Source organism: Mycteria americana, chromosome 1 (genome assembly GCF_035582795.1).
Source record: "Mycteria americana isolate JAX WOST 10 ecotype Jacksonville Zoo and Gardens chromosome 1, USCA_MyAme_1.0, whole genome shotgun sequence".
Classification (NCBI taxonomy): Eukaryota; Metazoa; Chordata; class Aves; order Ciconiiformes; family Ciconiidae; genus Mycteria; species Mycteria americana.
In genome coordinates, this window is record NC_134365.1 from 147,742,299 (window position 1) to 147,765,879 (window position 23,581).

Sequence of the window (23,581 nt, forward strand, 5' to 3'; positions counted from 1 at the left end):
CTTTCCGAGGGAGCCCGTGGGCTGGGAGGAGAGCGGTGGCTTTGGTGGGGCTGCTGCCACCACAGCTGCTGGAGAAAAGTCATGTCGTGGTGGTGAAACAGTGCTGTTATAAGCCGGAAAGGTGTTCTGCACCAGTGGCTCTTGCACCTCTGATGTGGAGATAATTTTGGCTTATTCTGTGGGATAGGCCAGTGCAAGTTTCTGGGAAATTTGGGAGAAATGGGAGAAAATCATGGCAGACACAGAAAAAGTAGGAGAGCCATCTCTTTATGTATTTCAATGGTTTTTATAATGGCTAATTTTGAAGCTGCAGGGAGGTTTAAAACATTGGATTTAATCCTAGTGGAAATAAACCAACAAGAGAAATATCCAAAGGTGCACAAAAAAATCTTCTGCTTGGCATTTTTAACACGCTTGTACTGAAGTAAACATTGAGTCAATTCAATTTAGTCCTAATACATTTGTTTTCACTTTCTTTAGGAGAACACCCCCCAGGGACAGATGTACTTGGATAACAAAGATGACAGTACAATTTCTAGACAACAAGAGATGGAGCTGAATCAGACATCTTTACATCAAACCAATTTATCTGCAAAGGTGGCGGCCAAACCAGTGACCAAAAGTTGCAATGAGCTGTGGCTATTGAGAGAGTATCATGGCATGGTAGCGAGTCTTGGTCAGCCACAGACCCCATGTGAAAAACCAGCAATAGGGGAGGATGGCTGCGTTCCTCTGGGGAAGGATTTCACTTCTGTCCCCATGCAAGGAAGGTAAAGAATAAGGATAAACAGAATATTTTTTCTCCTAATCCAAATTAATTTTTATTTCCTTGCAGAGCAGATACATATATTCATTAAGTGAATGTTGTTTCTCCCACATAGAGAACAAGAAGCTTAATGGGACATCAGAGCAGTCTTAATTGCCATGGGGGGGTCGTGGATCACTGGATTTCTGAACAAATCTCAGCTTTAATAGCAGCTGTGGGCCAATTTTGCTGTGTTTTCAAGACCAGACACATGGCTTTTCTTCCCTACTTGGTGTCACCAAGTGTCATAAAACACAGAGATAAATCAGTTTTCATGTTCCACCCCTCACCACTTTCAGAAAAAATGCATCATAAGGCCGTAAACTGAATCACTATGGCTAAGACTAGGAACACTAAAATGGCACAAATAACACAACTGTGATAGTTGACACACCACATATCAAGTGTAGAAGGAGTGTGTGCTCCTTGTGTATCCTCTCCTGCATCAGGAAAGGTGCAGGTTTGGGGGCGGGGGTCTAGTCTTTCCTGTTGTGACAGATACAACATCAGCAATTCTATTTGTAGGTGTTCAGAAATATTTTATAGACCCCAAAATATTGCAGGTGGCTTTTTAAACCTTCGTTGTTCACACGTTCACTTTGTTAAACCCCTTTGGTAGTGGGATGGAGCAAGTTTTGCACCAGCAGCAACCACAGCATGTGGAAGGCAGCCAGGGTGGACTGTCAACCTTTTCGGGTAGTTTTGAGAATTTGTAGAGGTGACTTGGCTGAGCCTAAAGTGAGAGCAATGCTGTACCTAATCCGAGCTCCTGCAGAGCACAGGCCTTGAAGTGCTGCCTGGGTAAGTCTGCATTGAGCAAAATGGCTTAGACTGCAGTGGCGAAGTAGAGTGCCAGCACAATTTCCAGAATCTGATGCTGGAGACTCTTCTTGTGCTGCTACAAGTCAGAAAAAAACCCCATGGTAGATTTCAAAGCAGTTTAATGTTTAAATCAGGTTATTTTTAAAAATTAATTAAAATTAAATAAGCATAAAAATACAATTTATTTAAATACTTAATTAAAGTGGATCAGAAGTGCAATGCAGATCAGAATCCTGGGTAAGTTTTATCTGTAGTCAGCTAGACTCTTCATCCAAAGGGCAGAATTTTCTTTTTATTTCTCTCCCTCCTTCCTCTTTGTGTGGTTCTCCATGGCTGTTCCGGCAGGGTGGGAGGTGCAGTCCTGGGGGCTCCCCACAGTTCTGGGCATGGTGGTCACATCCCTGAATTGCTGGACAGGGCTGAGGTCTGCCTTGTGCCCCTACATCTCATTCAGAAGGAAACCTGCTTATACTGGGAGCAAAGGATGTTTGGGGCATTTTGGTAAGTTCCCTGATCTGGGCAAGGGGGAGCCAGGCTAGCTGGATGAACTTTGCTGCACCCCTTACTTACCTACTCTGTAAGTGTGTCCTATAAGTCTACAGCAAACCAAGTCAAGGTTTTATGTGCATCTGAAAGTATTTCCGTCAGAGTGAGAACTGGAAATCATTATAGCTATGCTTTCCAAATATTAAAAAAATAATCAGATTGACAGCTTGACCATGAAAGCCATATAAATCCTTTAGAAATGATTTTTGGAGTATTTGAGGATTTGTTGTGTTGACTAAGAGTTTTACTGACAGAATCAAATCTTGTAAATCTTTAGTTCAGCATGTGGCGGGGGTGAGTTAATGTCATCTTGTTTTGAAAGAGCACGGTAAGTACAACGTATATGTGAGGACGAGAGGCAGGCAGGGGAAGGGAAGGACTGAGTCCATCTGGAGATAAGGTTTTTCTTTTGCAAATTCACATATATGTCTTGCTACAGATGTGTTTACCGGTGCTATTTACTGTCCTGTTAGTGATCCTGGTACAGGAACAAAACCCATGATTGTGTTCTTATGGACCAGGTCTCACCCTTCTGGCTAAATGTCTTTCTGATATTTTCCAATGGGTGAGAGGAATTTGTGTACTGGTGCTACACAACTTACTGTGAACCTATGAACCACAGTTTGGAAATCATGGTCACAGGTGCCAGAGGTGAAAAATACTAAATCATGGGTGAGCCCACCTTCCTGCAAGTGCAGGCAGTAGCTCCAGGTCTTTTGATAACACCATTTTCCTGTTGAGGAAACTGTAGTTGCTGTGTGTGATTTAGGAATAGATGTACAATTGAAGAGCCATCCCCATGCTCCCTTACAGACAAATGTAGAATCATAGAATCATAGAAACATAGATTCCCAATGTATATCTAATCTTCTATAGTAATATATTAGGGTTCAGGAAAGGATCTCCTGAAATTTCTCCTTGTTGATCTTTACCTGTCTTGCTCCTCCAATATTGATTTTTTTCATGTGGAGATGAATCTTATCTGGCTCTTTGTAGCATGTATTTTAGCCAATGTACATTAGGTGCAGTTAAAATACTGATGTGATCTGTGTGACCCCTCTAGTATGAGTAATTACCATTAAATCATTGGGACTACTCAACAGAATGCAGATAAAAACATGGATAAACCTTTGCAGACTCACAAGTTGTTTGATTAGTTTCATTAGAATGAGAATTAGCTTTTAATGTAAATTGTTCTTTTGCTTGCAAAGAAAACTACTAACGATTAAAAAAAGAGGAGACCAAATCCTTTTTTTTTTTCTGTAAAGAGGTTCACTAAATTGGCATGTCTGTATGGTTTGTTTAATGCATCTACTTAATTTAAATTGCTGAATTATCTTTCAGGGATAAGATTCCCAGGTTCTCGAAATTGTTCAAATGTACACTGAGACAAGACTTTCCAAATAATCTATTTAACAGAACAGGGAATTTATCTCAGTTGCTAAAATTACCTTTAAGAAAATGTTCTGGAGTTAACTGGGGCCCTTTTCCCAGGGAGATAGATGTCCACCCTATTCTGGACTGAACATTTTTATTTGACTGCAGCTCAATCCTGCAGGTATTTTGTGGTTGGTGCATGTATTGTCTTGGGCTGCCTGCTTGTCAAAATGCCTTCTCATTTACCTTGCGTATTGAAGAACAGTACCTTCTGACTCCAGCTTTTACTGCATTGCCTTAGGCTCCCTGGGCTCTGTGTGAGGAAGTCTGGACCATCCACAGTGGTCACTCCAATGACTTTGTCTTTCCAGAGCATCCTTCCCCCTGAAATAAGCCTGCCAGCCTTCTCGTGAGCAAAATACTTCCTTCAATCTTGCTTGCTGTGGGAAATGCAGGCGTATGTCTCTGAAATGGACTATGAATGAGCTCCAGTGGGGTTCAGTGGGAATGCACATGGCCTAGGTGTCCGTCTACACTGAACTGCATTATGCAGTGTAGTTTGGTCTATCGGAAATATAGGTTTTAAACTAGTGCAAAACGACAGTGAAGTCTGGATTTTGATTTTGCACTTCTCTCATTCTCCTCAACCTTGAAACAATGGATTGAACAGGGTCTTTTTCATTATAGTTACATGAAAGTGGCTTTTACAGTCGATAGACATTGGTCCAAGCCACCTTCCTGAGCCCCTTACCTTGCAGGAAGATTTCACGCTGCTCTCTGGCTGCATGAGCAATGCTCCTCGAGTCAGCCCTGACATCTCCAAAAGCACAGGCTATTTCCTTCCATCATGTCTCTGCATGTACAGGATGTGGCCACAGAAAAAGCCCCTGGGTTGCCTTGGTCTCATCAACATCAGTGCTCCTTCCATGGGAAAAGCCTAATGGCATGGCTTTATATCAACCAAATCTGAAATTCTCCTGTGTGATCCACAGGAAGGGGGTGAAGTCAGCTGTTTTCTACTTAGAAGTTAGTGAGCCTCAAAGGCCATCTGTAGAAATGAGATGAACAGTAATTCTTAATCCCATGTAACCAATTACTTTTTGTTGCTATTTAAAACTATGTTACTCAAAAAAGAAGGGCACTCATTGGGATAGAAAAGTGGTGGAAGGTGGTGGAAGAGAGGGGTAATAGAGTAACTAGACCTTGTGGCATTAATTTCATATTGCCTTTTGGTCCCTTTCTTTCTTTGATGTAATTGCTGGCTGTACCTCCTTTAGGTGGTCAGATAATAACATTATCTTCTTAGGAAAAAAAACAGGTTGGCAGTTGTGCATTCATTATGTCATGAACTTTTCATGAGAAATTAGACTGTGAAAGGAAGCTGATGAAACCAAGCCCTAGAGTTACTGCACTGAAGTTATATTTGGATGAATTTGGCCCTGGAATTTGCTGGTCATTTAATATGATAGTCCTTGAAAGTTTTTTATTTTAATCTTTGTGCCTCATTAAGAAGATTCCTCTCTGAGATAACAAAAAACATCATCTTTTTTGGATCTGCTTGAATTTGTGTTCCATCAAGTAAAACTATTTATCTCAGCATTTCTCTTGCCTCTCAGTTTCACTTATGTAATGCTCACTTATGTAAGAAAAAGTAAAAACAATCAACCACATCCAGCTCTTCCTTTGCCCTGAATCTGTGGTCCCAGGATCAGTAGGGAGATTGGTTTGCAATGAGAAGGTCAGTGAGTTAAAAATGTCTATTGAATTCTTGGTTTGCAGCAATACAACGGAAAGATTGCAATTGTATTTCCTCTTAGTTGGAGAAGCTGGGAGAGGAGAAGTCAATATGAAAGTGAAATTATGCCTTTAGCAGTGAGGGATTATAAATCTCAATTTTGATTTTTAATTATGTTGATGTATTGCTACTTTTAAAGGACATTTATAAGACTTAGAATTAGATGTCAAGAAGACATGGTTACTGTCTAAATAAGTAAAATTTATGTGACAATTTAAAAGCTTCTTCAGACAGGGGAGAAAGACTGAGGAAAAAAAGAACTCAAAAACATTCAAAACACATTTTTTTGTGTGCCCTAAGACTAATTTTCATCTTTGGCTATTAGACTAAAATGGGATCATCTTCTGTTCAACAGTCAAACAGGGAAAGTGGTCATTTTCTCATCATAATTGCATTTTTGTGTAGGAACCATTCTGATTTTTCATGTCAATCACACAAACATTAGAGAAGAGTCCAGGACAAATAGATGACTTCACAGCAAACCGCCACATTCATCATTCTCATGTGGCTTCTTGCTTGCTGCCTGAATGGTGACACTTCTGGCTTTCTTTCCATTTCTTATCTGTAGTGAATGCTTCTGACTCTTGATTCCCCGTGAGGATCTTTAAATCACAGAATCACAGAATCGTATAGGTTGGAAAAGACCTTTAAGATCATCAAGTCCAACCATAATCCTAACACTACCAAGACCACCACTACACCATGTCCATAAGCACCTCATCCAAATGTCTTTTAAATACCTCCAGGGATGGTGACTCAACCACTTCCCTGGGCAGCCTGTTCCAATGCTATGACACTGCAGTGAACAAATAATATTAAATAAGTTTTAAAGTCACAACTTTACTAATTGATTTAATTTGGTTCATTTGGGTTTGAATATACTTTCTCAAGCATTTGTGCTAACATGGAGGCATGTGGCCACAACACACCTTGTAATGAGCAAACTGTGTAGGGGCATGGGACTGCTGAGACTCTCTTAGCTCAGATTACCGCTCCCTGTTGTTGCCCCTACTACATCACAAAATACCATTCAAAATCTGAAAAACTCAAAAGAAGCAATAAGCAGCTCTAGCAAACTTGTCGCTTGAATGGTAAGAAGTATAATAGAAAGACAACATTATGCACAATAGGCAAATAAGTTATTGGAAAGTTCTTCTGCCCCCTTCTAACGTGCTGTTCTCCATTTCCTGGAAGAAAGCATCTTGGAGTGGTAACAGAAGGAAGACAGAAATGTGGTTGTATGGCATAACTTAAGGAGAGTGTTTGGCTTCATTTCAGCAAAAGATATGTGGTCAACAAAAGACTGATTTTAACTTAGTTTTTGCTGTTAATGAAACATACAGACACAGACCTCACTCATGATAAATTTCCCTGTGTTCAGAGCTGTTTAATTTCTCTGTTGCTGTGTACTATTCGTCATCTCAGAGCTTATTTCTTATAATTATTCACAATATCTCAGATTGGTTATGTACTCCAATTTCTGTTCTGTCATCGGCAGACTAAAACCATAGCACTCCCATGTAGCCACTCAAATGCTTTTTGATTCTGACAGGACATTTTGGTAAACAGAATTCTACCACTATTCATTTTTGTTTCTAAGTGCTCTGTTGAAAGAATTAGGGGGTACTAATTAAGTGCTTCACACTTTTCCCACTGTCAGGCTAAAAACTGAACTCAGCACTCAGTGAAAAATTTGCAGTGTACCAACCTCCAGAGATCAAATGTTTCAATTGAGTCGCTGTGACATTGCACAAAACTGTTGAATTTTGCAAGCAGCTGCTCTCTTCCTAATGGTTAATAATATGGTTATGTGGGGTTTGTCTTCGTTAGACCTCTTAGGCCAATTGTGGAAAGATGCCAGCTTCAATCCTCTTTGGGTTTGGACAGCTGTTTCCTCATGTAAACCTCTGTTTAAACGGGGGAAGGCTTTTAATGTCAGCAATGATTTTTTTACATTATAAGGTTGAAGGGTTAAGCCAACCAGACAGCCAGACTTCGAAAAGAAATGTGTTGCACAGAGGCAGTCACAGTTGAGCAGGAGGGCATGCATGGGGCTTAAATAGCTGATGTGAGGAGTAGCTGTCAATGTAAGGTGAAGCAAATAACTCAGTCACTCAGTATCCCTCAATGAAGCTTTTTCTTGAAAAACTGTTCTGTGTGCTTCATTCCTGGCCGATGTGCCTATGTGTGGGTGGCAGCTCTGACATACTAAACAATTTGTGGGAATCAGAACTTTGCACTAGCAGGTGGTCAAATTATACTAATTAATAAGAATTCAGTTTTGTCCCCAATCTTCTGCCATGTAGGTGTGCAAAAGCTTTATGTGGGGAAGAACAACTGAACCTTTGCTGACAGTGACTGGGGAGAAGGAAAACAAAGCATTGGAAATCCACAGCCCTTACATGTATTGCTGCATCAGGTGGACATGTGGATAGGCAGCCATTGCAGTGCTGCTGTTGGGCAGTAAATGGTCTGCATGATAACATGGCAAATTTTCTATGGGCCCAGACCCTGCAGTTGAAGGATAGAGCAAGATAAAACCTGAAAGTCCAGCCAAAAATAGTTGAGAAAGGGAGTCATGGAGAGGAATCTGATGTTTGACAGTAAGTTTGGACCATTTAGCTCTAAGGCTTGAATCTCAGTGAGCCTGAGGTAGGGCAGGAGCCGATGAACTTTGCAGAGCATAGGAGGAGAGAGCCCAGGACAAGGGCAGCTTGGTTTCATGGTCCAGTCAAAAAAGAAGTGATGCCAGTGGGGCTCCCTTACTGTACATGTCCTGTAGGAGGTGGATGTACAATCTCCACTCTGCTCTGGGGGATAGTAAACACACACCTCCTAATTCTTGAGTAAGTGTATGGGCCACCAGCCTCCAAGGCACTCTTTTTTTTTTTTTTTTCTTTTTCAATTTATCACTCTAAATAAATAATGAAACATCAATTGAAACAGCAGTGTACAACTGATACAACAATACAATATTGAAACAACTATAACTCAGGTATTCTATTTTCTAAGTAAATTTCTTGGTAATCAGCATTGTTTTATCTCCTCCTCTTGCTTCTTCTTTCAGTGCCTGTTATATTGTTGAAAATATAAGGGCCTGAAGGAAGGGTTTGCAGGCTGCTGTCTTTCCTAGTAGTTAGGGTAGTCAGGTGAGAGCTTGGGTAGCTTAGTTCATACTGAGCATTTGCCCAAAAATATTGTCTCAGCCTCTGCCCAGGCTACTGGAGAGCTGCTGCCGAGCATGGAGGGAGGAGAGAGGACTCTGAGACACAAGTGGAAGGAGAAGCATCTGGAAGGAGAGCTATCAATAAAATGCTGAGACAGTAGGAATAGTGAGAAGGATGAATGGAAACCCTTCCATGCGGCTACTGAGGGACACTGGGTGAAGCTGAAATACAGCATGAAGTACAGAGTGAGAGCAGGGTGTAGTGAGCTATGGAGTGAATTAAAGCTGTGATTGTAAGCCAAACTCTGATGCAATCAGTCCTCAGTTATGATAAAAAAAATCCTAACTCCACCCAAAGCTGCAGTTAACAAAAGAATATGAAACTGTCAGTCCCAAACCTTGAAGCGAGCCAGCCGAGTTAGTGGCACTCCTTGCTTACACTGAACACCTTGCACTAGTGAATACTTACAGCTTGATCTTCCAAACAAAAATAAGACATGTTAACAAGATAAAAACATGGAAGGCCATGATGCCTCAAAAAACAATCCCACCCTGCAAGGGGTACAGAAAGAAACCTTTCCTTCCTTTCTTTTTTTTTTTTTAATAGCTTACTGTTAGGAGCAGATGTTTTAGAGCATAGTTCTGCTTGGAGATAGAGATGTGTTTCAGTCTGCCGAACACTTTAAAAGTCTCTCCCATTAGAATTAATTAGTATCAGAGTGGTTTGTCCTCTTGTGTTAGAAGCACTGGAAATCATACCTCAGCCACAGCAAAAATTTCCAGGACAGTGGTAGTCATACATTTAAGAACTGAAGTTCATGTTAAATTGAATGTAGTTGATGGAAAAATAGATTAATGCAGATGGAAGAAATTAGCCAGTGAATTAAAAAAAAATAGGGTCACAGTCTGTAGTCTGGCAAATCATACGGCTTTTTTTAAAACCTGCTATTCATAAGGAGCTCAAGTGATTTACTCTCTGAAATACAGCAAAAGCTGATAAATGAGTCACCAAAATGCTTACAGACAGTGACCAAGCAAGCAATTCTCTGCTTGATAGGTACTAATGGGACTGCAGGGGCAACGTGCAATAATTGTGCTAATGGACCAGCAGAAGTCAGAGACCATGCAGAGCTCTGTCCACAGCAGGTCGGAGCTAAGTCAAGGACAGCACAGTGAGCTGGAACCAGGTCTGTCAGAACTGGGTAGGTTCAGAATTTATGCACTTGGGTTTCTTTTTTTTTTTTTCCTTTGCACATGTTTTATATTATTTCTTTTGGGCAGGGTGAGATAGAAAACAGATTGGCAGTTACAGCAACTCACAGTTTTCAGAAGTGCAGCAGAAGATACTGACTCAGTACTGCCTGTGAGTTAGCATCATTCAGAAGCAGCTGTGAAAGGCTAAAGATTTTGCTCACACTTTCTGAAGTACTCCCTTTTCCGTGCTAGTTGGTACGGACAGTAGGCAAAGTCCATCTGCCATTCATTCCCTGGTATCCTTGGGCAGAGTTTTTGTATGGACTCCCTTGCCTGGAGTGGAGCTCTGGCAATGGTAGAGTATGAAAGCACGTCTCTCAGAAGGCCATGCTGGCAGTTATATTGAACAGGTATGTCTGGCAGGGCATTGCACTTGCTGTTTGAGGAGGAAGTGCTATGCTGTTGATGAATTTATTGTAGGAAGTCTAATCCTGGATTAATGCAATACTTCCTTGAATAGGGTAGGTAAATATTTCACAGTGACTTCTCCACCCACTCTTGTGGTCTTATGTACTTTATTTTCTCTGCTGCTTAGGAAATACAAAAGGAAAAGCAGCTTCAAATATTCCTTTGTCTCTAATCTTTCTAGGACTGATAGGAGCAACTCTACCTCCTCAGCCACGTCAATGACATGTGAGCTGCAATCCTCTTTAGGAGTCTATTGACAGCTGGTTCATCATGTAAACCTCTTAGAGTGAAAAGCATGAACATGAATTTAGTGAATCTGTCTGATAAAAGGAATGGTAAACCCAGAATGGAGGGTAACAAGGAATGCACTTTGATTTTGAATTTTGGTTTTCTCTGATGTGTCTTTAGTTGTGTAAGCTAAAAGAGCAGGGCTATGTTGTAATATTGTATAAATACACAGTTTTGTTGCATCCATTGACAGCACGTGGCTTCTTTGCCAAGATGCTCTGTGTACTGTATGGAGTGCCTCCCAGTGCTTTCCAGAGCAGGCCAACAAGAGTAAATGCTCTACACAGAAGTGGCGCAATGGAATTTATGCATTTTAGACAATGTTTTCGGCTCATGTCTACTTGGCGTATTGTAGTCTGTACCCAAAAATGAGCTAAGCCAGAACTGTAAGGAATAGTAATGTTTCAGAGTAAAAATTTAGAACATCAGCATGTGGAAAGCTGTTGTTTTTAACCACACAAATAAAATGGCAACAAACACCCATTACAAATCTGTTCATAGTAGTATAACAGTATTGAAGAGGATTATATGGCCAGAAATATTCCTACTAGCCTATTTTGAGAGAAGACAGCCTATCCTTGGCAAAAAAGAATGATAGATTGTCAGAAGGATTTCTATGTATGGGTATTGTGCTAATCACAATTTTGAACCTATAGGTCTGTCACCAAAAGTTGAAAAAGCTCCATTGATGTCATGAGACTTGTCATGCTTTCCTTCAGCTGGAAATCTGATGTTTGTGAGGCAGAACACACAAGAGCGCCACATTAAAAGCAGGCAACAAATGTACCTATTTATTTACAAATTGGAGTAGGACTCATCATTTAATTTTCTTCATGTGTCAATCCAACCAATATTTTAGGTTCAAGCAGACAGGATGGAGAAAAGGGAATTCTGGCTCTTGTTAAACACTCTATGAATCTAAAGAGATTTAGATCATACATATAATGCTTTGACATCATCAAAATTAAGTATTGACACCAGCTTCCTTATATGTAACGGAATTTATTTACTTGTATGCAGCATTAGTCATCAGGATCCTACCTGTGCTGCATATATATCTCTTCAGGGACGAGATCTTCATGGTATCATGGCCTACATCGCATTTAGTCTTCATTAACAAGAAAGGTGCAAGTAGGAGCATACCTTGTCCTATTGAGGTTGCAGTGTTTGGTTATTGACTAAGATAAATTAATATATAAACTGGAACAACACTGCAGAGCTGAGACTCTAACCATACCTCTTGCAATGAAGAACAAATGTTGATGGAGTCCATCCTTCCTTTCTAAATCAATGGCCTTTTTAAAATCTAATATGTCTATATGCTTTTGTCTTAAGTTAAAATCTGTTCTTTTAGCTCTGCCATGTGTCATGATATTTTTTCTCTCCAGCCCACGCTTTTTCCTAATGGTTTTGGAGGAGATAATTCCTGTAGCTTTAGTTCTTCCACTATTCTGATTAACTGTCACATTACATAACCTTAAAATAGTACAAAATGATTTTTTTCTCTGTGACAATGTGCTATGGACTTCTGCTTCTCATAGACATTTTGTTTGTTTGTTTGTTTTTAAAACATTTCTTTGCAATTGTAACCTACTTTTAAGTGCCATGACTCAAATGTGATTACATTTTTTGGGCTTTAAAGCTGTTATTTTTGTGTAGAGGAACAACTATTCTGTGTTGATTCTTGAGGTGCAGAAGAGCTACCTATACGTTAACTTTTAAGAACAATGTCTGGTTATGGTCATTTTAGTGTCTCTCTCTCTCTTGTCTTTCTCTCTTTTTTGTTACTTTGTTTATTGCTCCACTGCCTGGAGTATCCACTTACCTTTCTTTTTCCTTTGCCTTTCCTTATTGTCAGAGTATCCTTCAGTTTTCCACCTATGTCACGCTCTACTGATAATTTCTTTTTGCAAACTGCCTGTGCAGACTTTATTAAAAAGACATTTGTTAGTGCAGTGGCTGTTTATCTTGGCAACAGTTTCTGGAGTTGTTTTTTTCAAAAGGTATATGTGAGAAGCTGTGCTTTGTTAGTACTATGCTTTATCCAACTTTCAGGCATCTGATGTGTGTTTCAGGCTTCTCTTTTTTTGGAGGTGCTGTTGATTCAAGAGCACTAAACCTTTTTGATCCGTTTCAGTTTATAATCAAATAGCTGCATAACTGCCTAATCCAACACATAGCAAAGGACAAGCTTTGCTTTTTTTTTCATGAAAAGCCCATTTTTTAATGCTTTTTAAAATGCTAACAAGTGTTTTTGATTGAAAATTAATATATTATTCAGGTGCTATATCTGCCTGAAGAAACAAAACATTTGTAAACTTTCTTCTGTCTTTAACTGTCTAAATTATCTGTGCTCCATGGCACCTCTGCCAGAGTGGGACCAGTAACAGAGATCCTTCGTCTCAATTCTTCTGCTTTTGGAGTCAGTCATATCTGTCTTGCTTCTTTAATGGGGTTCATTTGTAAGTACCTGCTGATTTTTTTCATCTGTCTCTGTATAGCAGCTTGGAGCCTTCTGCCTTAATGAGGGGAAGAAGACCGAAAGAAGCTGATGACAATGGGGAGCTATGTTGGCATGGGGTTTCCCCTTTTCTGCAGATAATCTCTTGCTGGAAAATTGTTTTTTTGAAGTCAGCAGCACTGACACTTTTCCTTTTCTCTTTTATTTTTCTTTGGGAGCACAGAATGAGGTTTTATTTATGTAGCCTCATGTCTGGATGGCCAGAAATTTTCATGCCTGTGTGAAGACTTATTAACCATATGGCTACTGAGCAGAATCCTACCTTTTTTTTGGTGATCACTGTCCAGGATTTATTTAGCTTTGGGGTGGTGCTGATTTTTAGAACATGCATGGCAAATATTATGGCATTTCTCATCAAGAATATGCTATGTCAGGAGCAAGATCGAAGGAAATCACCTCTGTGAGACTATGGAGTAACCAATGTGTCACTCTATATAGGGCCAAAGGGAACATAGTGTCTGAGAGAAGAGAGTCTGGCATCTGTGTGACTGGGAGGGAAGATGTGCATCATTGCTATCAAGAAATATGATGTATAGTTAAACTGTGTTGCCGGAACAAAGCCACCTGCCATGTAGGAAAAGGAATTTCCTTCTAAACCCTGAGAGGCCTGATTTTGTTGTGTTGACTTTTCAGTGTACAGGCGTATGTTCTTACCTGGAGAAGGATTACAGTTTAAATCAGGAGGAAGGGAAGCTGAAATGGCATCATTATTCTTTGTTTTTGTGATCAGTTTCCCCACCTGGGGGGAGACTTGCCGAATATAATTTGCATGCTACTCTGCATGAGACAAGGAAATTCTCAGAGTTTCTTTGGAATGCATTATTTATAATCCTTGTATTTTTGGTTTTTTTTTCTTCCCTTTTTTTCTTTGAGAATCTTAAGTTGAATGTGTTTATGGACTCAGATCTTTTGTTTCAAATTCATCTCCCATCAGCACTGAATCAAAAATCTGTGGTTTAAAGCTGCTTGTTAACATAAATCAGATAGCTCCTTCTCTGACATTGTAGCCTTCAGGTACCTATAGATATCTGAGGCCTTTCAAGGCAGAAAAAAAGATGTCTGGTAGCAAAACAGAACCCAACACTGTGGAGTGAGTTTCCTGAGGCTTGGAAACTGCATATGTTAACATGTTACAGTGATGTTAGTAAAGGGCTATTGCAGGGAAGAGCATCATCTTTGTGAGATAAAACTGCATTGATTTGTGAATGGTTTCACTGAATATTCTCCAAATTTGAGAGCAAATATTGTATTATCAGCTACCTTTTTATTCTGTTTGGTTTCTTTAATTTGTTCCTCTGGGATTTTCAGTGCTTTGAAATATTTTTGTCTTTGATATAACTCGAGGCGGAATGCAATGACCAGTGGTGTGGATTTACTCTGTCTTGGAAATTCCTTGTTAGGAAGTTATGAACAAATCATGTTTGGAAGGATTTGTTCATAGTTATTTTTATTCCTAATCAACACTGAATAACTTCTTTGGTGAAAAGTCTTCTGTACTAAAAAGAGATTTTGTCTAAGAGCAAATAAAAAGTACATGAAAAAAGTACTTTTAGGTACACTGTAATATAGACATTGTTTGTGTGAGGCTTATACGTTATTTAGTGAAGAACTCTTTCTGTTATCTCAAAGATAATTCTCCAGGTTCCTTGTTTAGTCAACGTGAGAGATGGGGAGAATGAAAATCATTTGAAGAGGTCTCTCTCTTGACAGTGACTGTAACTATCCTAGACCACACTTTTAGATAGCAAAAGTTGTATGAATAACCTCAGTGTCTTATGCTCAGCCAGAACCTGGCAAGGAAATCTTAGTGCGTCTATTATAATTAAAATAATGACAAAATTAAATATAATGGAAGGACTTCCATTATAGTGAAAAAGTACCCATTATTTTATCAACTTAATAGTGTTATTTCAATATATGATAGCAATATCTCCCCCTGCAAATTATTTATCTTAAAGTTTTACTGCTGTTTCTTCTCTGCCTACTCTGAGTACTATGTCTCATGCCCTAGCTTTGGAGAGAATTTTAGCATTTTTGCTGGGTCCAGTCTACTGAGATCAGGATCTATATAAAGGCCATATAAGTTGTTCTAGTTATATTGTAATACCTTATGAGAACCAACTATTTACCGGATATGAGGGTTCTTGAGCTTGCCTTGTTTCATTTTATTATGACCAAAGAACAAAATACAAGTCCCAGCAAGCTTAAAATAGTTAGGATCTGTCATGTGCTTTTTTAAAACAAAGCTTAATTTGATGACAACTTGAATGTTTTAAGCCCTGCGGTGGCCTGCTGCTTGCCTCTCTCTAACACCTTGCTCTCTCTCACACCTCTCCAGGCACAGAAGCCAGTCATGTTTTTTCATGTTGTTAATGAGCTTTTTTGTATGTCTGTCTGGCTTTTTTTTTTAACTCTAAGCAATGGAGACATGTTTTTAGTGACAAAGTTACTTTTTTTCTCTAAAAGTTGCAGGTATGAAAAATGTTACCTCCAAATTCTTGGAATGAGACATATGGAACTTCAAAATAAATGTTTAAAAAAGAAGAAAAATAGCTTCTTCATGATTTTGTCTTTAAGTATAGCTCACTAATTACTCTTTTCAATCTCCAAACCTGGGGTGAGTGGCATAAGAGTACATTATAGGACTATGCAAGGCCAGGAGCATAATTATGTGTGACAGTCTGTCAGTACATCTCTTGGATTAAGGAAAATTGTATCAAAATAATCCCGTCTCATCATTGTGTAGGAAATTGTTCCCGCATCTGGGAGGTGGTCAATGGTCTTCTTTTAATAGTGCTTCCGTTTCTTGTAAAATCCTTAAATTCAGCTAGTCTGAAAGTGAATCTTCATACTTCAACATATATTCCACCAAACCTTTGAGACTACAGCAACATATCACTGCAATGCTTGAAGAATAACCTTCTCTAGAGATGGTCACATCATCCAGTTGTTTCTTAGACCTATCTTTCTGTTCATGTTTCTGTCATCCCAGTGCCCCATATTGCATCTTTAAAAGAGTCTGGTCAGATATAAAGCTAAAATGTTAAGTTGTCACCCCTTCCTTAACTTTTGAGATTCTTGGAATTGCCTCACAGACTACGAAAAAATTGTGTCCCCCGCTTTATTTGTCATAAATTCAGTTAGCATCAGAGTTGGTTAAGCTAAAAGCCCATCGTGAATGCCAAAGAGAAATGCTGGCATTTAAAAGCCAGGCTTGCAGAATATGCTAAAGTATTACAAGTGCAGCCGTGCTTAAAGTGTTGCTGATAAATTGTCTCCCTATAGCAGATTCATTTTTCAGTACGCCCTGCAGCATTTGAGAATAATATCTCTTAACAGGTTATCTGTGTAATGCATAGAGAAACTGGGGCTTTGGAATTTGGACCACTACCAATACCGGCTACTGCTGCCGATTTCAAATTTGCAGCTTGCTGGCAGTCGCCAACAGCTAAACTGTTTTGGCAGCACCTGCTCCTGAAATGTATTTCAGGACTTCAGACTTTCTGCAGTTTTTGCATGCTCTCTCCTGTAGCTTTCCAATTTTCTTTGCTGAAGCAGAAAATGGAGAGGAGGAAACAGTATTAATGCAACTTCTCAGTCTTTCAAAGGGTAGGCTTTTTTGGACTTGCCCCATCACTGTGGCCCTGCTGGGTACTCATGAGGCTCTGGGCTGGCCCCAGTCCCCGTCCCTGTCCCCGTCCCATCCCTGCTGCCTCGCTAGGTGCTGTGAGATGGGCCCTGGTCGAGGAAGGCATGGCCCTACCAGACCCATGACCACCCTTTGCTCCTGGCTCCCTCCTGTTGGGTAGCCAGCCCTCATGGCGCCCTGACACAGGAATGAAAAATGTGTGGAGAACAGCTTAGTCCTCTTAGGTAGAGTCAGAGGAGCTTCAGGGCAACTTAAGGATTAAGTACCTTCTTTTACCTTCACCCACTGCAGTGGGGTCCTGGTGTGTCTAAGTTGTTAACCATGTCCCGATGTCTTCTTGATGGACACATCCCCTGACAGAGGCAAGCAAAAACTCTTGAGGAAAAGGAGCTACCCAGTCCTGGAGGTATCTGAAAATTTCATTTTTCAGGGAGGTACAATAACCCTACAAAGCCTGATTTGATTTAAAAAAAGAAATACAGGAAGCACTCTATTTTTCAAGCTATTTCTGAGCTTAAAATTGCCCTGCTTCTTAAAATAGCAGAATATTGCACAAATGAAGGAGGAAAGACCACTACCACATGCTCTTGCAGGACACGTTCACTCTCCAAATCCAGCAGAAGTGAATAAAGCAAGCACATTGTGTATGTCCTATATAAGGAACCATTTCTGTCTTGGAAAAGCTTGGCACACACTTCACTACATCTTTCTTAAGCATGTTATTTATTTGCCTAGGGTCTTGGCATGGCAGATGCTTCTCAATATGGGACCTGGCAGTTGGCTGTGCCTCTTGCAGTGTCTTGTTGTCAGGTAGTGCCAGCGCCGCCATCCTCTGGGGAATCCTGTACAGTCCTGACTAACAGAAAATTAGGAAAGTCAAAGAGAAAATGAGTCTGTATTAAGTAATGCTTTCATTGCTAAATTTTTCTGACATTTTAATGGTGCACGCTTTTAAAGGGTCTAGAGGTTATTTGCTGATTTAGTTGAAGCTACATAAAGCAGTCGTCAGAAAACGTCTGGAGCCTGTTAAAGATGTGAGCTCTGGAGTCTTTGATCCTTCCCTTGACTCTTAGTGTATCAGTTGACCATACTTCATTTGTGATGGGTAGTCATAACAGTTCCCCCATGACGTGCTACCACTGAGGAGAAAAACATGACGGCGGATTGTGTCTCTGCGTGGGCACATATATATCGTGGTGTTGATGGATGTATGTATACAGCTGCTTAGTACACAGTAAATGTTTAATAGCTGAATGCTATGATGTTGATCAGCACAGTTTGTACCATGTAACCATTGTCCAAAAGTGGACTTACTGACAAATACCAAATCTGGTGTAAGAATGTGTTTCAAGTGCAGTCAAAAACTGGTGTGGGGTTTTCTTTGTGTGTATAGGTTGTTTTTTTTTTTGGGGGGGGGGGGCGGTGGTGGTAAAAATCTCCTGTTTTTCAATTTATTTCTGCATTGTGCTTGTTTACAGTTATGATAAGAGTAATTAGTTCAGTACATATGATTTGTATAAATGTTCTCTATTCAGGGAAGATGGTGCTTCTGAAATTAGGCTTTATCCTATAACAATGTAGAAATAATAAATTAAAGTCTTACCGTTGTTATTAGTCTCCTGCATGATTAATTATCTCTCATATTCTTACTCATGCCTTCTTCTCCGCTAAGAAAATTTGCTTAAATTTTTATTGTATTTGTTATAATCTCTTGGCTCGGTAGTATTCCTGGACATTTGTTTAAGAGGCAACCTCACACTTATAATGGTTTTAGTGATTACTAGTTCAGGGAAGAATGCTAACTTTTCTTTTTCCTGAAGAGATTCTGCTTTTAATGTTTATATAGTGAAATTTCCAATAAGTTATTTTCAAAACTGTTGATGTTCTTACACAATACGTATACTTCCATATTCACCTCTTCTTCAATTCTGACCAAATCCTTTCTGTAGAAGTGAGAATTACTGCTTTCTGTTGTCATAGAAATAGCTCTTTTACTGATAGTTGCATGCACGACTTAGCATATGGCAGATGAAGCATTATATTAGCTGATGTTTAAAATGTGTGCTTTTTATTATAGGGAGTGAAAACTTAATGCATTGTGTGGCATGATTAATCTTTTCAATATAAGGCTAAATAATAGGTTCCAGCCAAACCTAGTGATTATTTTAAGTGTTTGCCAGCTCACTAGGATGAGTATGGTCTTTTTCTTCCCCAGGTTCCTATAGGATGCTTGCTTCTTTTGGTGCCCTCTGCTGTAGTGTATTTGGGATTGAAAGGCTGCTTATTGCTGAACAACAGTTCCTACCACAAAGTCTTCCTTTTCCTTTTGTTTGAAGTGGCATGTGTAAACACATTAGGAAATGCCTGAAAATGTGGTCAGGGGGCAGGTTTGGTGCTCAATGGCAGAAATTGAGTTCTCTCTTTGGACTTCATCCAAAGTCCCCTGAAGACTTCGGAAGTTATCACCTGCAGGTAATGGAAGATAGCGGCCTGTTGTAGGTGGAACTTGCAGCAGTCTTCAGCCACCAACTCTGAATAACATCCGAGGAGTCATCAGCCCATCAGTGGGAGCAACTGGAGTCTCCCACATCTCTTCCTTTTCTCTCTTGCTCTCTCTGTACCTCTCCACGTGGCCAGGAGGGCAGGAGAAACCTGCTTCTTATTAAACTGCCCAAATGAGTGTAGGAGATTGAAGGTCATGTCTCTGCTGTACAGCTGTAGAGAAGTACAAATTGCCACCAAAAGAATGTGAACCGTGCTCATGCGTGGGCGTGGTGGCACAGCCACAGATTGTGGGGGCTTCTGCAATAGATGCCCAGGGCTTGCATTTAGACCCTTGTATTTTTTAATGCTGTGGGTGAGATCCTTCTCCAGCTGCTGTCAGACAGCTGGAGTTTCATCTGTGGACACCTCCATGACTTGGCAGAACCTGCTGTATCATCTGGTGTGTGGACAGCCCTCCTACAACGCTGATTCCTCTTCTGTGTTACTATGGAGACAGTCAGAAATTGTAATTGCTTGAAAGATTAGCGAGGGGAAAGTATGACTTTGACTGCAAGTAACCAGCTCAGAAAACACACGCTTCCTCAGAACAAACCTATACTCCTGCAGAGAGAGCTGAAATCTGTATATACCACTGTCACAGCAGTAGCCAAGTGGTTAAGAACACAATCTTCTGTTTGAAAGATTTCTCTTAATTAAAAAAAACATGCCCAGCTGTAGCAAATGTGAGAATGAATGTGGCCACAGCTGTGGTTAACAGGAGGCAGGACATGCTCTTCTTTTTCTGATGTCAGTTCTACGTGGATCTTTCCGTATGAGTGGTTCTTTGTGAGTATTTGAAGAAGTCCTTGTCAAATACTTCTTTCCGTAGCTTTTGGTTTAAATTTTCTCCCATCACTTATGAATGAAAGGGAAATGAGAATGTTAATTTGTTGTGTGAAGATCTATATGCATATCTACATATAAATGTATACATATGTAAAGGCAATTATTTCATGCCTCTTCTCATATTTAATGTATAAAATGCTAATGATTTTTGAGTCTGAATCATGAGAGAAGAAAACTGGACACAACCGGTGTACACCTTACCAGCTCCTCACATAGTATAAATTCAGACCAATTTTTCTGATCCTATGAACAGGTCTATCCACAATGGGCTAATGAGCTGACCTGGTGATTAGCTCCTTAGTAATGTTGCTGAACTGCTCAGCAGAGAGAGATTGCACTCCATTCTAGCATGTAGGTATAACCAAAGTTCCTAGCTCTTTTGATTGTGAAGAAACATTCAAAGTGTAAACTGATCCTAGGTTTTGAAATGTGTCACACTGATATATTTCCTTTATTTACACAGTGTCATAATTGCCAGCCACTTGCAGGGCTGAGGAGCACCAAGAATGATGCTGAGAGGGTTTTTGAGCACTGCAGACTTGTTCCTCTAATAACAGGGGGTCTTTGGGTCTTCCTAGGTTTTGCTTGCAGATGATCTCTGTTATCTTTTGATGAAGCGGATGACCAAATCACACCAATAGTGTCTCTGCAGAAGTATGAGAGGCACAGAGGGGCTTGCATTAGGCTCTCCATTCAGGGATGACTTTCATTTTTATAATCCATGCTATTTTTTCGTGATGCTTTTTCAACTTTTATTTCTAGAGCTTTCAGCCTTCAAGATTCTTTTATGCCCTAATTAGCTTTATTGTTTATATTACTTTCATTCTCTAATTAGAGTAATCACATCACAGGGGAGTTGAGGCTCTTCTACTTTTTCTCTAATTATTTTTGTTTTGTCAAGCCTGGCTGTTTCCTGCTGCTTATTCTTGTCCATGTGTTTTTACTCTCTGCAAATTGATGTTGTCATGTACTAATTGTTTTCACTTTATCTGAAGACCTTTTCCATTTTTACTGTATTGGCCGTTCTTGGCAATCTGTGAAGCTCTACAGTTCCATTTAAAAGTGGCAAGACCTATAGCAGCAAGTGAGGATAACAAATGTGCAAAAAGAAAGCAAAGATGATGTCTTTAACTACCTTTCTGGATCTTTCACTTCAGGTTCTGTCATTTAAACCACCTTCCACCAAACCTTTATCCTCTCTGTCTGGTTGCCATTGCTGCGGTTGCTTTGCCCTTCAGCACTCTTTGCAGACTGGTCACTCACAGTAGTGGTGAAGACTTGCTGAGGTGGGAAAGTGTCAGTAGATATGTGTATGCCTACATAACACAAAGCAGTGTTGGTATCAACCTCTAAAAATTAGAAGAAAATGGAAGTTTTTGTAGGAAGTTTTCTGGTTACTAATCTCTGATTTTGCACATGTCCTAGGAGGAAAAGAAGAAAAGTAAGTATGGAAAGGTTAATGGGGTACGCAATGTGAGGTTAGATCAGAACAGCATATAGTATATATTATTTGGAGCCTTTTTTGTTGAACAAGTGGCATCATTTTCTTTAACAGCAGAAACAGTTAATGGGCATTTGTGTGAGTTAAATTTCTGAAATGTACAAGTTCAAGGTCCACCATCAGAATTTTTATTAAAATTGTCACCTTTGGATGCAAACTTTGAATGTAGTAGGATGCCAGGATTAGCCAGGAGCATATCAGTAGTGCTCAGTGAGCACACATTTAAAGTCCTGATAGTGTTTTTGCTATTCTTATGGATTCCATTTTGTAAAAGGTAATCTTTTACATCTAAGGGTGTGATAATATTAAAATAGTACTTGCTTCAAAATACCAGAATTTCTCCAGTTAAACTTGTTGTGTGAATGATATTCTCCTATTTAAAAAAGGAAGCACTTTGATAGCTTCAGAGTATGCAATCATCTCTTCACAGATGAACTGTCAGTGCAATGTAGTACGTGAATTGTAATCTGCCCAACATTTGACCCGAGGTACTGGAGAATTCAGTCTCTCTAACTCATTCATTCTCTTCTGTTGAGCCTACAAATACGGTGCTAACAGCAGGGTTTGAATGAGCGTTGTGGCCACTCAAGGCTGAAATAACCATATCCAGTTGCTCCACACCTAATATGGCTTCTGAATGATAATGCTACTAAACAAGCAAGCTGAAGCGTTAACCGGAGGTTTTAATTTTGCAAAGTCTAAGTTCACGCATACCTTTACAAATTGCAAGAAATTCCACTGTCTTCCATTGTGTTATAAAGTTAAATAGACAGATCCTTCTTTTTGGCCTAGCCTTATATTTAGAAGATTGAATTACCAGTCACCTTTGTATATTTATTTAGTTGTCTATGATTTTACAATTTACTTCCCCTCACAGTCCAGCAATAGCAGAAGACATTTTAGGTTTCCTCTAAGTGTCTCTGGGAGTAATGAGATCTGCATATTGACTGTATGTCTAGCAGATTTCTTTGGGACTTTCTGGTGGTGGATGGCTGCAGTTTTGAATGGAATAAATCTGAGCATATCTGAATAATGGTGGTTTTGATGGGAAATGTCTCTGGAAGAGCCAGGTCTTAGAGAATACTCTAAAATGGCTCAACTGTTTAATCTCTCCAAGAAGCCTGCCCCAAAGCTAGACCCCTGTGATTGTGCTTGATTCTCTTCAGCTGTTTCTTAAGCTTTGGGATTTCTCTTTTAGCAAAAGGCTTCTTAACAATGCTAAGCTGCAATATGGCAAGGGGTAGCTTACTCTCTGTTAATTATCTGCAGCACCAGGACCAAGACTTGACAGAAACTGTTTGGAAGGCATTGTGCTACAGGAATGAAGTACTTGTGCTTCAGATAAAGCTTTCTTCCCTAATATGAAGGGTGCTCAGGTTTTTGTAGAGATTAGTAGATTTCTGGTGATCCATGTCTCAAATGACATTTATGGGACAGAAATTATCATATTATTTTATGTTTTATGAAGTATATTAATGTGAACTTATATGAATATATGTAATTATTTACCTTAAGAATTTTGCCTCATTAATATTACAGTGCAGTTGTTCCACTGTAAATCTAGGCATCTAAAATATAAGCATGTGAGTGTGAGTTAGGTGTTTATTGCTCTTCTGGCATTCAGAGGGAATTTAATTGCGTATTTTAGATGCCACTTTTAGGATAAGATAAATTTCTCTTATTTTCTGCAGTAGAGTCCCCCATGACTATAAGGAAGTAACTACTATGACTAGTTAAAATTTAATGAAAACCTTAATTTAGGTGAACATCATTCTTAAAGAATATTTAACTAGTTAGATGCACTTGTAGCAAAATATTTTATAGAACTGTAGTGAATCATCGTACTGCAGACTTACTGTTTGTTTTTTTTTTTCTCCTCTCCGAAGATATCACTTCAATTTTTCCAAATTGTTCAGCTCAAGGTCAAAAAACACTGGCTTTACAGAGAAGACACCACTACTGAAAGTTTCCTCAGAGGAAAATGGGTGAGTTATTTTCATTTTACTCAAAATATTTTTTTTCTAAGCTCTCTTCTTTTTAATTGTACATGGCTCTTTTT

The 23,581-nt window shown here is 39.5% G+C and overlaps 1 protein-coding gene across 1 annotated transcript in view; it reads left to right on the forward strand.

Moving 5' to 3' along the window:
- The first annotated feature begins 501 nt into the window (after window positions 1-501).
- OCA2 (OCA2 melanosomal transmembrane protein) overlaps window positions 502-23,581 on the forward strand; it is a 181,291-nt gene continuing 158,211 nt past the window's right edge. The window contains exons 1-2 of the mRNA XM_075491924.1: window positions 502-770; window positions 23,409-23,507. Coding sequence (XP_075348039.1) covers window positions 502-770; window positions 23,409-23,507 — 368 coding nt within the window. The remainder of the gene's footprint in view (window positions 771-23,408; window positions 23,508-23,581) is intronic.